Raw genomic sequence first — 15,681 nt, 5'->3', positions numbered from 1 at the left:
AGAATTTAACAATTCCTATTTAGAACACAGGAAAGGCAAAGCTGAAAACATCAAACTCACAAGACATAGCCAAATGAAATTGCTATCCAGAAAATCATCAGTTAATGGCTTGCAAATTTGAGAAGGAGGATAGTGAAACTTTATTTTCTAGTACTCAGGTTAAAGATACAGACTGATCTTCAGGTTAAACAATGTGTTACAGCTATGAAAAGTTAAGGAAATGAATCTGTTGACTAAAGTGTCTATGTTCTCAAAACTCTGTGAAGGAGAGAGGAAAAGTTTGGTGAAGTCTCCTTTCATTAGATATATTTTCCTTAAGCAGCAACACAAATCATTGCTACTTTAACCCTGTGGGTTAAACTCAAATCTTTGCTGAGTTTCATTTTCATCTGTCAGAAAAATGAGATGAAAAGAAGGAGTCTGATCTCCTGAATGTTTTTCCAAGTTACACAGATTTCTGCTCTTATTTAAATGGCATTTTTGACCAATAGAAGACATTCTTCATAAACCAGGTTTCCTTTAAATCTCCAGAAATTGTAATTTATGGGAAATATAACAATTTTTTGTTTGTTTATTAGTTTGTTTGTTTTTTTTTTAACCTCATAGGTGCCAGGATGAGTGCCCAGTGGGGAGCTACGGGCTGCTTTGTGCAGAGACCTGCAAGTGTGTGAATGGTGGGAAGTGCTACCACATCAGTGGTGCCTGCCTCTGTGAGCCAGGGTTCACTGGGCAGCACTGCGAAACCAGGCTCTGCCCCGAGGGAATTTATGGCCTCAAGTGTGATAAAAAGTGTCCCTGCCACATGCCCAACACCTGGAGGTAGGCTTTGCCCCCTCTACCCTGCTTTGTTTTTTGTAACTAGAACACAGAAATCCAAATATAACCTGAAAAGGGGTATTTCCTGATTTTTCTAATACTTTCATGCAGACTGAAGTAGCTGAAGACTTGTAAGTATTTGGTATTCTCTGACTGTAATGAGAAAGAAGATACCAACCCAAATGATGCTTTGAATTTTACTTGCAAGCATATTTGATCATAATAATGGCTGTGTTTGGTCTCTAACCCATAAAATAAATATAAAGACAAAGTGTGACCTTTATTATGCTTGCCACCTGAATAAATCATTATATTGTTCACTGTGACTGCATGAAGTCAGTGCACATGGGCTGCCCCTTACATACTCTGGGTTAATGTAGATGAGAAATAACTGAATTGAAATCAATGGATGTGTAAAGTCTTCTGATTAGGGCATGAGAAGCTTGGACATTTCTCTCAGTCTCTCTCCTTATATAAGAATTTCCGTGGGTGACTTATTTTAGTACAAAATTTCAAAGGCTCTACCTATTGTAAATCTGGGTTTGAAAAGTACATTTTTTGTCATTTAAGTGCTTTTTCAAGTGAGCAGGTAGAATCCAATCCCTGGAAATTAAATTAAAATAGTTTTCCCACTAGCTTAGCTTTTTCACGTATCTCCTTATTCAGGAAATGATGAGCCCTGTTTTTTGAGTTTTTGTGGATTTTGTCAGCATTTGAGCATATTGTTATGAAAATATAAAAAGTAGTTATTTGCAGACAGAGTTTCAGCTGTGAGGGAGAGATGTCAGATGTCAGTTGAGGCGAGCCAGCATATTTATGGAACAATTATGGACAGCTTTCTCTTGTTACAAAATAGTTCTTCTGATTAGATACTGTGGTCATTGTGCATTCACTTACACTTAATTGCATTACTAATAACAGTACCTTGGAGAAGGGGTGTGAGCACAATCTAAATTTTTGCTGTTGAAAGTAGCTGTGAGGGGAATTTACAGGAACTACTGAGTGTCACCTAGAATGCTGCTCTGCATGAATAAAAGAGGCACTTTTTCTCATAGACAAAATAAAAACCTGTCAACAGAATTTAGCAGTGATGTTAAATCCATGCACGGAAATAGCTACTTGGTTAATTCTTTGTGAAAAATTATTTTGTGTTTTGTTGGAGTTGTCCAACAAAATACAAAATAATTAGGTTTGTTGACAAACTGTGTGACAACAACCTGAATTCTTTTCCTCTTCCAGTCATATAATTTTACAGTTGTGTACTTGCACTTCTGCTCATCCCATTTGCCTGAAATACCTTGAAAAAAATACAGTTATTTTGATGTAAAATCAAGCAATTTATTATTTGGGCACAGTGTGTTCAGGCACTATAATGCAGGGCCCTCCATCTCTCAAATTAGGCTAGCACACCAAACACTATTGTGTTATGATTTATGGTTAACTACTTCCCTACAGAAAATCTGTCTGCAGACTGTTGCAGCAGGCTGGTTTGACAGGAATGCATTGCACTGTATACCATTTCTAATATTACAGGGATTACTTCTGATTCATGTTCCACACAGCTGCTCCTTCATTTATACCACTGGAAGAGACAGCTCATGGTCAAATCACATCACAAATGTTCACAAGTAAATAACAACATTTGGCTCATTTTTTTTTTTTTGGACATTTAACCCCCCATGAATGACAAATCCAAAGGCACCTAACAGCCCTGAAGGTGCTGGAGCATGTTTGCCAGAGCATGATGTGTGAGAAAAACAAATATCTTCATTGCTTCACAAGTGAATTTTGCATATATGTAAGCTCCTTACCCTTGGGTCAGGATATGCCCAAGACCATAAATAGCAGGAATCAGGGTGATGATGTAGAAGACAAAACTCTCTGTGGGCACTTGAGGCTTTTGAGAGTCTTTTGAGAATCTTCTTAGAAGCCAGTTGTGTCTGGTTGTCCTCGCTTCTTGATGTCTGCAAATAATCTTTGTGTGTCTGTAGGTCTAGGGTTCTGTTTTGGGGGCCCTTGGTACCATGACAGCTTTTTTCATCTGGGTGTGATCACTGGCTTAGATATCATCAAAGAGGAGCTGTTGGAAGGCTTAGAGCTAGAGGTTATTAGTATTAATTGATACAGAAATAAACTAAAGGTTAATCTAAAAAAAATACTTAGCTCCAAAAAATACTGCTCTAAAGAAAGTGTTACATAAGTTCCAGAATACAAGTATGTTTTTACTAGTTTTCTTCACCTACTTCTCCACATATGTAGTTGAAAAATGCACATTCTTTGTTTTTTATTACTGTTTTATGATTGACAAAAATTGCATCAAAACAGCTCTGACAACAATTCATTATTTGCATTTTGGGTAGGCTAAGCTGTAGGAATTTTGCTGCTGCTGTTGGTTGATGGCAGCTCCTGGAGATGAAAGGCAAGCCCTTCCTTGCTCTTGGTTGTACCAGCAGCATTTATTAAATCCTTTGTAGAGCATAAAAATAGCTATCCTTGAGAGATTTTAACCTGTTTGGGGGGCCCAGAGGACAGCAACAGGTAAAAACCTTCTTGTACCAACAGCCTTGGTGCAGTTCAGCCTGCAATTAAGATTTATTCATGACATGAGCAGTAGAGGGTTTTTTTTCCCTTGTCTCATGCACTTTCTGAGATACCTGCGTAGGATTGTTTGCAGTTTGGTGGAATTCATGTTTGGTTCATGTAGTTTGGCTCTGTTTTTAAAATAAAGATTAGGGCCTTTTAATTTTCCATTTTTCTAATTAGCCTTTATGTACAGATGCAAGAGCTTTTAATGAAAATTTTGTATTTATTCATATTTATGTTTTTTTAGCATGCTAAAGAACTTGGTTGGATACTCTAAAAGCAAAACATGCAAATGAAGCATATAAAAACCATTATTTTCACCTAAGTCCTTCAAATACATCATATGAACTCCCCACAGTAATTTTTTTTTGTCTCTGTACAGAGCAGGGTTGCATTTCCAGCAAGTGTGAACAGACAACCAGAAATAAAAGAGGATATACTGCCAATATCTCTCAGCATCTCTTTATATCCCTACCTTAATATTTAAACATTATTGCCAATTAAGAGAACTGCGTGAGAACCCATCAAAAACCTGCATAAGTGCTTTGTGTTCCTACATCTAATTACAAATCACAGAATACTAATTTTGGCGTCAATCAATACTGAGGGCAAGGGTGCCTCAGTGGCACTCACTGTGGGGCACAGAATATCAATGCCTCTGCCTCATATCCAGTGCTTCCTCATGTGTGTGGCTCCCCCTCTCCTGGAAGGGGAAAAAAAAAAAAAAGAACAAGCCCAACAGCAAACACACTTCCAATCAGGAATTTACAGGATTCTGTGAACGCTGGGATTTTTGTCATAAAGTGCCAGCGCTACTGAATTTATGTTATGAATATATTCTGGTTCTTACACTAACGACTATCTAGTTGTGGATTGTTTGTTTTTTTTTTTTTTAATTTTCCCTTCTCTGTGTTCTTCCACTGATGAGAACTCAGTGGTCCTACAGGACTTTAGGACAGGAGACAGACCTGATTATCTTGCTGCATTATGTGTCTTCATAATTTTGCCTGTGTTTTATATGAGAATAGGTCCAGTTCATATTGTTCCATGGCCGGTATGCACATAACTAACAAATAAACAGGGCTGTTCAGTATGAACACCATGAGTTTTGAACCATTTCTGTATGAGAAGGCCTTTCCTCTCACTTTATGTCAACACCGTCAAAGGTTTTGACAGTATTTTAATCTCTTGAAGACCCATGAATTTTTATGGTGCCGCAGCATGTGCATTAAATATGCAGAAAGCAGAATACATAGTGATGTTCCAGCTTTCACAATCCCTGCCTCCCTGATTAGCAATGGTTGTTTTCAGCAATTTTAAACTCTTACTTGGACAAGAAAAGCCCTCAAGTCCAAAAGCATTTATAAATAATGTTGTGTTCCTATGTTACGCTGCAGCTCTTTCAAAGATTGCTGTTGTAATGTTACAGCACCTGAAAGTGCAGCAGGAATTTTTTCAGACTTTCAAATGTTCATAAAAATACTCAGTTTCCAATACACCCCCATATACAAAGTCAGGAAGTCTTGCAAAACCAGGCTCTTGTCATGGGTCATTTAATTTGTCTGGAGGAAGGTTTTTGTTTGTTTTTTTTTTTTTTTGTCCTTCCAGCACTCTTAAAGGAGCTTCACTTCAATCAGTGGGAGGCAAATATCTCCAAACAGTCTTCCCATTGTAAATATATTGGATTTGGATACTAAGACTTTCCTTTGGTGAGAATTAAGCAAATGCTTTGTCTGCCAGAGTGCTACAGAGCACCCCATTGTGTCCCCTCTCCCAGCCTATATATCCTTGCACAGCTGATGATGTCCATTTGTTACGAGGCAGCAGCTGCCTGCGTGGCCCTTCAATGAAACTGCTGTTCCAGGTATAGAGGCAGCTGCTCTGCCACCAGGTATGGCCAGCAGAGAGGGGGGATACTCCCCAAAAGGTCACTGCTCCCATGCTATAGCTGGCTTCTGCCCAGTGCTGATGGTTTTGTACCATTCCCTGAAAGATTCCAGTTGTCCTCTTCCAAACTAATTTAATGAAGAGAATGTTCTCGCTTCGCTGGTGGGTGCTGTGTTGTTATTTCCTGTTGGGTGCCATGCTATTTTTCTTTTATCATGTTTCTCAGACAATATGCTGCTGAGCTTCTGCAGGGTTGTGAAAATCATCCTGGTAGAGCAGGAATCTAATAACAAATGTTGGGGAATTTAATGGTTTCATCGTCTTAGTATTTGTATCCGTGGATATCTGTCCTATGGCAAAAATTGTGTTTCAGCAAGGTTTCTGTTCAAATAGAGAAAAATTATACCCTTTCATTTCTTTCCATGTCCTCCCAAGATGTCTGTATGTTGTATAATTTTACATTTCTTATCGTAATTGGAGCATTATTTTGTATAAATATACCAAATTATGTTGGGGGAAGTAAAGTCATCTCATGCAAGGCCCTTCACACAACCCATCTGCAATGGGGAGAGTTTTGGGTGTTTTTTTGGGTTGGTTTGTTTGTTTGAGTTTTTGGAGGGTTTTTTTGAGGGGGTTGTTTAGGGGTTTTAATTTGTTTTTTGGTTGGGGTTTTTTGAGGGCTTTTTTGCTTTTTTTGTTTAGTTTTTTTGTTTTTGTTTTTGGTGTTGGTGGTTTTTTGTTTGGTTGGTTTTGTTGCTTTTTTTGTTGGTTTTGTTTTTGTTTTTGTTTTTTTTTTTTTGGTCTTGTGTAAGGAAAATAATATTTATGCCATGTTTAACCTTTTATCCCCCACCCGTGGCAGCTGTCACCCCATGTCTGGGGAATGCTCCTGCAAGCCAGGCTGGTCTGGGCTGTACTGCAACGAGACGTGTTCCCCAGGCTTCTACGGGGAGTCGTGTCAGCAGATCTGCAGCTGCCAGAACGGGGCTGACTGTGACAGCGTCACTGGGAAGTGCACCTGTGCCCCTGGATTTAAGGTAAAAGAGGTCTCACTTTCACAGTTTCACAGTTTTTGGCCCCACTTGTGCAACAAATTCTTCAGGGTGCCACCTTGTCCTTTTTCCGCCGTGGTAAAAGGGAAGTGAGGGTGTTTGGGTAGCACTGCTTGTGCTGCAAGACCCTGAAAAAGCAACATTTCTGATGGGTTCTCACTGCTAAAATGAAGGCATTTGTAGAAGGAGGAGTTACTTGCTTTATAAGATGTTGGTAAGAATGAGGACGTGCTGATGAGGTTTAAAGGGAGGAATGATGGGTTTCAGTCATCAACTCCTCACGCACCATCCACAGAAACTCCAGCCAAAGACACTTCTTTTTATACTTCAGGACAGATTATTCTTCAACTTTTACACACATTTGCTGTTACATGTGCTTTGGATGCTAATCTAACATTTTACAGTATGACTGTTCTTGTGAAAGTAATAACTGAAAACGTCAGCCAAATTAGCTCTTAAAATTATTTTACATACACATATAATTAACCATTAGTCTGCTTTCTTAACTGTGTTTTGACTTCATAAAGAGCTTCTTTATTCCTGTCCACTGATCCACCTCATCTAACCAGGTGCTATGTGACCTGAGCTCTCAGAACAAATCCTAGAAAACCAATACTTACTTAAAAATACTTAAAAATGCTTCAAAGGCATGAAGACATCCCTCTCTCCTAAATTAATTTAGTGACAGCCTAGGACATGCATGGGTTGTATTTTTTCTGGCTTTTGTATCATTTGAGTCAGTTGTGTTGTCTGAGCCTCCTCAGATGTTTTTTAGACTCTTATTTCTTTTTATAATTCAGGGTGCATCTTGTGGCACCCCTTGTCTCCCTGGGACATATGGAGTGAACTGCTCCAGCGTGTGCAGCTGCAAAAACGGGGCCACCTGTTCACCTGTGGATGGCTCTTGTGCCTGCAAAGTAGGTAAGTATCTCCTCAGATGGATTTTATTTCCCTGTAACCATGAAATGAAATTAGGTTTCTGAAGTAGAGAAAAGGAAACTTAATGAGGAGCAGACACTTGATGCTTTTGCTGCTCTGGGAGGTGAAAACAAGGAAAATATGTTCTCAGGGAAGAAAACATGTTCTCTGCTCTGTCAGGAGCATCCTTTATCTGATGTCAGCATTCCTAATCAAAATCATACAGAATCCCAGAACAGTTTGTTTGGAATTACATAACTTTTCTATTATTTTTTTTAAATTAGTGGTTTTCATTAACTTTTAATAATTTGTTTTTAATTAATCATAACCCGTATGTTGACTATAAGCAGTGTGTTAGTTTTTAATCACTTCTAGCCACAATTTAGCAAAGTTTGTCATAAGCAGCTGTTGTGGGAATACTTGGGAAAAGTTACTGAAACTTCCAAGTTTTCCTTAGCTAATTTTGATATGCTTCAGTGAACAAAGCCTGGGGGAGGGAGAGAGCGAGATGAGTTGTTTAAAACCTATGCAAGAACTACAGAATTTATGGGCTACAAAGACATTTTGCAGAAACCAGAAGATGAGGAAGACATCAAGATAACAAGACTCCATGTATGTGTGTTGGAAACTCTGCCTGTGGAAAAGATAATAAAACGAGTGAAAAATACAGACTAATTAGCCTGAGAAGTGAGGAATCAATTACCAATAGAGGATAGAATGCTATGTAATGGAAGAGAATTACATGATTTAGAACCAATGAATAATAGTATCTTTCTTTGCTAAAAATGGATAAATAAGTGAAAAAAGTTTTGTGTCTGCCTCTCTGTGGAGGCCAGAATTTTGTCAGACACACACACACACGCACACAGACCCTGACCAGGAATAAATGAATGCCTGAGTTGCTGACACAGAGAAGACAGTGTTAGAGGGGTTTATTTATACCTAGGATTTTGGAGGATTTGGTAACAGTTTGGGTTGGAAAGAACCTTAGAGACCATTTTGTTCCATCCCCTGCCACGGCAGGGACACCTCCCACTGTCCCAGCTGCTCCAGCCCCAGTGTCCAGCCTGGCCTGATTCCCAATATCTCATCCAATAGAGTTTGCTAGACAAATAACCACTACATTTTTCAGGGAACAGACACTTTTAAATCAGTTGTGCAGCAGATGTGGAACTTTTACTCTTTCCAGAGAGAGTGGGGCTAATTTAGCACTGTTCAGGTAGATACTGCAAAGCAGCTAGGTCGTGAGGATAAAAATATTCCTTGGGCAGCGCAGAATCCTATCTTCCCCTACCCCATGCAATTTTAATCATACTACAGTGAATGAGGACAGCAAAAAGTAAAATTAAACTGAACCTAGGTACTTGCCATGTAAACAAAAGAAGATTATAAATCTTGGGAAGACAGTTAAGGGAAAGAGTCTCAATATTCCCAGGCAAATTACAAAACATATGTTTTTTCCTGAAATGACCCCTAAATTTGAAGCCATCAGTGAAGCACGAGGCAGCCTGATTTCTGTGCATGTGTTTTGCATAGCCTATTGATCAGTCTCAGTGCAGAATTATTTTTCCCTCCTCTTACTGTAAACAAGGTACAAAATTAGAAAGTTGGCCTGTGTCACTGGTGATGTTAATATGTGACTGACTGCTTCACACTGCTCCTCTTGAATCCAATGGATGATCACATTTTAAAAAATCTATTCACATCTCAGTCTATCCAGTCTGCAAACCATTGCTATTGGGCATGATCAGTGGCAAATGCTGCATTTTAGAGCTATTTTCCATTACATTTCTTTTGTATTTGGAGAGAAGTACAGAAATAATCTAAACGGTCTTCCATGTTTCCTGAAAGGATCCAAGTTATTCAGTATTTTTACGTGCGGGTTTTTGGTTTTTGTTTGTTTGTTTGTTTTTGGGGTTTTGTTTGTTTGGTTTTTTGGGGGGTTTTTTGTTTGTTTTTTGGGTGGTTGTTGTTTTGGGTTGTTTTGTTAGATACCTATTAAAACCATAATACAGGACTGTCTGAGTTGAATGCTGGTGGAACAATTATGAAAGCAGCAGCTTGAGCCTAGGGAAAATATTCCTAATTATTTTCAGGCTACACCTTAACACTCTCAGTGTTGTTTAGAGCTTCTCAGTGAAATGTCAAGGTGCCTCTATTTCCATTTCAGATCTTCCATCAGTCTATTTTGCTTGTTGGCACCCATCTGCAGATGTGTGCTGTGCACAGATGTTACAAGGTGCCCTTGAACACCTTTGTTCCAACGTGGACAAGCCCTCAGCTGAAGCTGCTGATAAATCCTGCAGTGAATTTTACCCCAGTATTGCCCATCTGAGACATGAAACATCATCTGAGAGGAGTGGGGGAAAACCTGATTAATTTCTCTGTTTAATCCCCTTTTGTTGTTGTTTTTTTGTTTTTTTTTTTTGTTTTTTTGTTTTTTTTTGTTTTTTTTTTTTTTTGTTTTTTTTTTTTTTTTTTTTTGGTTTTTTTTTTTTTTTTTGGCAGGTTGGCATGGTGTGGATTGCTCCATAAATTGCCCCAGTGGCACATGGGGACTGGGCTGTAACCTGACCTGCCAGTGTCTTAATGGAGGGGCTTGCAATGCTCTGGATGGAACCTGTACCTGTGCCCCAGGATGGAGGGGAGAGAAATGTGAACTCCCTTGCCAGGTAGTTTAATAATTCCACTGAATTTTGAGTTTTTGTAGGAGAATATTGGGCAGGGAGGGGCATCTGTCATTCTTTGTCTCCATGGGGATGAGTCCCTTGGGGACACACACGATGGGGTGCAGGCACTAACAATCCTTCTAACACTCTTCATCAAATGGTATCAAAATGCTACTGTTCAGTTACTTTTAAGTGTAAATAATGGGAGAAGAATACACCCCAAATAAAATAATGTCATTTTAATTACTTTTTTCCTTACATCTGTATTACAATATGAATAAAGAATTCTCATTCTTTCTCAGACAAAAGTGAGAAGCTACTTTTGCCACCCAGTCCTGTCACAGGTCTTTGCTTTTCTACTGGGGCTTTGGCTTCTCCTCTCTCATAGACTTTGGAAAATCAGAAGTCATTGTGAGGACAGTGGCATGCTCTTGATTAGTTCTGCTCCACCTTGTAATCTGCAGCTTTGGGGAAATAAAATACAAAAATTCAAATACATAATTTCAGAAGTTTTTAAGTCGTAAGATTGCAATTGTATTTGTTTTATTGTTAACTATTTGGCTTCAATTATATTTCATACACTTAAAAAAAAAAAAAAGAAGTATTTTATAAAAGTGGGTTTTTCCAGAGTCCACTGTTTTCAGTGATGGACATCAATCTTCTGGGAAACTTTTAACAAAACTAATTATGAAAATAAACTGCTCTCTGTCCTCCTTTTCTCTTTCCCTGTCAATTGGTAACTTTTGCAATGTATCTGCAGATCAGGTTGTTGGTTTGATGTAACTGCAAAGGAATCACCCAAAGTGAACACATGCCCTATAAATTCCTCTCCCATATCACATTTAAGCTTCTTTCAGCATCTAGATGATGGGAGTAGCTGAACTACAGTAAAAAACTGAAAATCACCTTGTTTTCAGTGATTTTTTTTTTCTGCTGAACTGCACTAGTGAATCAAGAGTGATTTTTTGGGTCTTTGCTTTTGGTTTTAAGATGAAGCACTCCTGTAGTGAGTAAAGAGGCAGAGAAAATAAAATATATTCTGGAAAGCTGCTGGCAGTACCACCTGTGCAGTGTTTCCGACAATGCATCTCCATCAGAAGACTGATTTTTCTGTTTCCTCAAGAAGCTTTGTTTATCACTTAGTGCCTGATTCTGAAGGGTGATGAGACCTCCCAAGCTGCATTAGCTCTTCCAAAACTGACATTTTAAAAAGACATATATAATTTCAGAGCAATTGTATCAGTACCCCAAACTTAGTAAAATAAAGCTTAAAAGCAATTCTGTATCAGGTAATTCAGCATGCCCAAGCTCATTGTCTTCCTCTCCCTCTCTCTATCTGCATCAAACAATGTCCATAAGCATTCAACTATTTCACATGCAAATTCTCCTTCAAAATTCCAGAGCAGGGGAATAAACAGAAATTGTTTATTCAAATAATAATAAATACAATAATTTATTAAAAAATAGTTCAAATACTTCCAGTTGTCTGAAATGTTTTTCATGTCTGAGCAGAGATTTTATTTAAATAAATGTATTTTAGTTTGTTTCAGTAACTTCAGAGCATTATTATCACTGCTCAGATTGTTGTTCAAGATTTGAGCTACAGTTTGGACTTGAGTCCAAGTACACAGCAAGCTAAAAATACTACTTTTCAACAGCATATTTGAGGATTTCCTTTGATTCCAAATCTGATTATATGCAAAGGAAATGCTTAATCTTTCTTTTTCTGTATATAAAAATGTATTATTGAGATGAGTGAAAGGCTCCTTACACTGAAGTAATGTAAGATTTTGTTCTACTTTAGACTTGAAAGACTGGCAGTTGAATAGCTAAATCCTGTGGCACTTGGTTGGAATGTATGCATGAACAACAGAGAACAGCAGATTACTTTTCATATAGATTTTATTCAGATTTTTAATGTGACCGACACTTATTTTTTTAGCCTTTATTGTAAATTATTGGGGTTTAAAACTGACATGATTTTTTCATTTTTGCCTTTGCTGTGGGTAACCCTGAAGTATTAATGAAGTATTACAGTAAATTATACTGGCCTTTTTTCCATGCTTATTTTTTTTTTAAATTTGGTTCTGACACTTTTTATTTGAAGTCAGTTGACTCTTACACTTTGCCTTGTTTGCAGATTGTAAAGAATCTGCTCTTCTGAGTTTCTTGGGTTGACTTTGTGTGAAATTATCCACAAATCTGTGTGCCAGCTTCTATGGAAGAAGCAGGAAAAGCAAAATCAAATGTTTAGATGTTTTCTATGGAAAAAGGAAATACACCAACAGGGTGATTCCACTTGGAACTGTAATCTTTTGTTGGTTCAAAAAATGTTGCACAGGTAAAAATGAAAGTTTTGTTTTGTGCACTGTTCCATAGCCAAAGATTTTCTCTTTTTGATGGAGTATATGTTGCAGTGTTGAGATAAATGTTTTTAATCAAGAGAAATGCTTCCAATGAAAAGAAAGTGATAGTTTGCCTTATTTATGCAATGAATCTCACACTGAAGGTATCTTATAATTTAATGGTTTTCACTCATTTTGTTTAAAATTATGCCCCTGTGTGGTACCCATTTTGACCCACAAGCAGAGATCTCAGTGTTTGATGCAAAAAGGAGACTTAATTGCTTTAATTAAGGGGTTTCTCAAGAGAGCATAATTCATTCTTTATCTTCCCCACTTTCATGAAAAAACGCAAGTGTAGGATGCTGACATGTTCCAAACACCACAAGTGTTTTACATTAATAGCAGCCTGGAGGTTCAGAAAAGATCTGTGGCTGCTTTTTGAGGCTGGGTGACCCTAACTTGTCTCTCTCCTCTAACTCCCAGCTGCCATCACCTCTGGGGTGTTCTGTTTTTTGTTGCCACAGGATGGTACCTACGGCCTGGACTGCGCCGAGCGCTGTGACTGCAGCCATGCCGACGGGTGCCACCCCACCACGGGCTACTGCCGCTGCCTCCCAGGATGGTCAGGTACAGGAGACACCCTTGGGAAGCACAAAACCAGAGTTTCCCACCAGTGGGGCTTGGCTTTGTGGGCAAAGGAAGATTTGTGAGGTTGGAAGGGCAAGCGGTTCCAGTTCTGTGGCCTGTTTGTCCCCCTTCTGACTCATGGGTGGGGAAGTTTTCCAGTGTGATCTGCAGAAAATTGGGTCAAGAAAGAGAAACTTTAAAGCTTGGGCATCTCCACTACACAATTCCTTGCAAAAGTGGTGATCAGCTGTAAATATCCAAGGTTGTTCAGGCAGCTTTGGGGTAAAACATTGTGCACAGGAACTCAGGAAGCTTTGTTCAGGCAGCCAAGAAGAGGATGAGCCATTGCCCTAACTTGTCAACCTCCTAGCTTGTCTCAAACCAAGACAACTGTGCTGCCATTTCAATGTCTCAACATTTTTTAAGTTTCTCTGCACATATTTTGTCTTGTATGAAAATTTCTGCAAAATTTTTTTTTTTTTTTTTTTTTTTTTTTTTTACATTGTGATTTTAAGGATTATTGTCAGTCAAATCATTCACTAAAATTTGTGTTTGGCACTGTTACTGCACCCTCTTGCTAGTTTAAAGCAAGATTTTTTGAAAACGTTAGAACTGTGCAGGAAGGCAGTCATGAAATTATCTCTAGAAGGGAGTTTTAGGTCTCATAAGGATTTCTAAGCTTTAAATTTGGAAGAGCTCTTTGATCTTCAGTAAGGTTTAATTAACACTGTAAGTTTGCCCCTCTTGGAGTGTTCCAGCTGCCTCCCTGTGATGTTGTAACGTTGCAAGGGTCATCACACTTCACCTGTCTGTGTGGACTCCTTCCATATAATAATGAGGAGTCAGCATGAAAAACAAATCTTAAATGAGCAAAGCATTTTTGTTCTCTGAAAAGTAGTGTTTTATCTGTGATTTTAGACTTATTTCACTCTTCTATAAACTAATATTTAGCCTGAGTTGTAGGTTCATGATAGAATGGCTTTGTTTTTTCCTATGATGCTTTTAGACAAAGTAGGTGGACGTAAACTTATAATTTCCTCAGATAGATACAGTCTTACTATTTTTTTTTCCCCGAACCTTTATTTTTGTATGCTCTTTCTTCCTAGCTCGGTGGATGGATTGCCAGCATCTTGTTTGAAGTACATAATACTTGGTGTCTATGATTCAGGTTGATTAACTGTAGCTGATTACAGCTTACCTGCTGCTTTTTCTACTTTCTGTTTAGATTAACATGACTTTCATGATTACTGGGGGTAGGAAGTGGAAATCTCTAGGGGATACAGATAGGCAGGAAGAGCTCCTGCTTTGCTCTGGAAGACCAAACCTCTCTACTCATTTTTTACTCAGTAAACCTCTTTACTCATTTTTTCTGTTTATTATCTATTTGAGAAGGCCTGTCTCACCATATCCTCTCAGTGTGAATGAGAGGAGCTTTAAGAGCCAGCACTCACCTAACTGAGACAGGACTTTTTTGGTTCAATTCTCTTCCCACAAACTGCAGTGTGACTTGCCATCAGCCACTCAGATGCCTCAGGAGTGCAGAAAATAGTAGAAGCTACCTTAGTGAATTATGAAAAAATACCATTAGCCTTATGCCAGCTATTGCTGTTTTTCCTGACACTAGTTTGTGTTTCTTTTGTTATGATGTTAATGTCCTTAACTTTCAGGTAGTTTTCAGGTAATTGTGTGTGTGTTTGGACACATTTCCACAAACTTACATTCAATTCTACTCAAAATGTGATCTCATAAATTACTAAATCTATCAATCAAAGAATACCCACCACAAAAAACCTGTGAAAAGTTGCTGATCTTAATGGTGTAGGTAGGTAGAGCTGTTCACAAGTCCTAAAGGCACAGTTTGCAGTACATCCTGTGAGTCTTCTAAAACTGAGACAGACATGGTCAGAATATATTAATAAATGGATCCAGGTTAAAACAAGCAGTTTTGAAAGGCCAGATTAAAAATCTAGCCTAACCTGTTTTATAACAAGTTATAAAAATTACCTGGCCAGTGTGATATAACTAACTCAGGGTGTGACAGAGGCTTCAAGTGCAGCACAGACCTTGACTGTACTTGGATTCAGGTATGGGAAAGGATAATATATCAATAATATACATTATATAATATATAATAAGATAAAGACATAATACAGTTATATTGTGTAGTGAAATCATACTTCGCCTTTGTTCTTAGGAAAAATACTTCACAAGAGACTTCAGGCCTAATTATTGATAAAATGGAGCCCCCCATGCCTGGATGATGTCACCAGAACAGCATGTGTGTGACAGACTAGTTTTGACATGTTGGTGATGTCTAGACACACTTTACAACATCCACAGCATAGCTCACTTTATACTCAGTCTCTGGAAAAATCCTCCTCCCACACTTCACATGTCAGAGCAATACCCAGAGAGGAATCCAGGCTTTGTGTAGATGCTTATATTTGGAATGATTAAAAAAAGGAGGGAATACTTCAGGAAAGGGCTCTCAAATAGCTGTGCTGTAACAGTGCATTGCAGGAATAGCAGAAGATTGTAGGATTAAGGAGGGAGGTTGTGCACAGAGTTGTGTGGAGAAGCAGGTGGAGGATATGTGGAAAATGCAGGAGCTTCTAAAATGAAAGAAATTATGTTAGAGTAGCTTAGCTGCTTTTTTTTTTTATGTTGGAATTTTGAAAGTATCCATTAGACATACTAGTTTTGGGTGGGTAATATTACCTACCTAGCTGAAAAACAAAGAGAGGGAAAACCAGATTTTAGATCAGTTTAATGCTTGTCTAACCC

At 38.3% G+C, this 15,681-nt stretch overlaps 1 protein-coding gene across 4 annotated transcripts in view; it reads left to right on the top strand.

The window, feature by feature from the left end:
* The window catches only part of MEGF10 (multiple EGF like domains 10), an 85,574-nt gene that overhangs the window by 44,509 nt on the left and 25,384 nt on the right, over positions 1–15,681 (top strand). For all 4 annotated transcript variants that reach the window (XM_085566322.1, XM_021551837.3, XM_085566324.1 and 1 more), the window contains exons 9-13: positions 607–819; positions 6,149–6,323; positions 7,139–7,259; positions 9,765–9,928; positions 12,795–12,897. In XM_085566322.1, coding sequence (XP_085422448.1) covers positions 607–819; positions 6,149–6,323; positions 7,139–7,259; positions 9,765–9,928; positions 12,795–12,897 — 776 coding nt within the window. The remainder of the gene's footprint in view (positions 1–606; positions 820–6,148; positions 6,324–7,138; positions 7,260–9,764; positions 9,929–12,794; positions 12,898–15,681) is intronic.

Source organism: Lonchura striata, chromosome Z (genome assembly GCF_050655825.1).
Source record: "Lonchura striata isolate lonStrDom1 chromosome Z, ASM5065582v1, whole genome shotgun sequence".
Lineage (NCBI taxonomy): Eukaryota > Metazoa > Chordata > Aves > Passeriformes > Estrildidae > Lonchura > Lonchura striata.
This window is presented reverse-complemented; position numbering and strand designations above follow the sequence as displayed.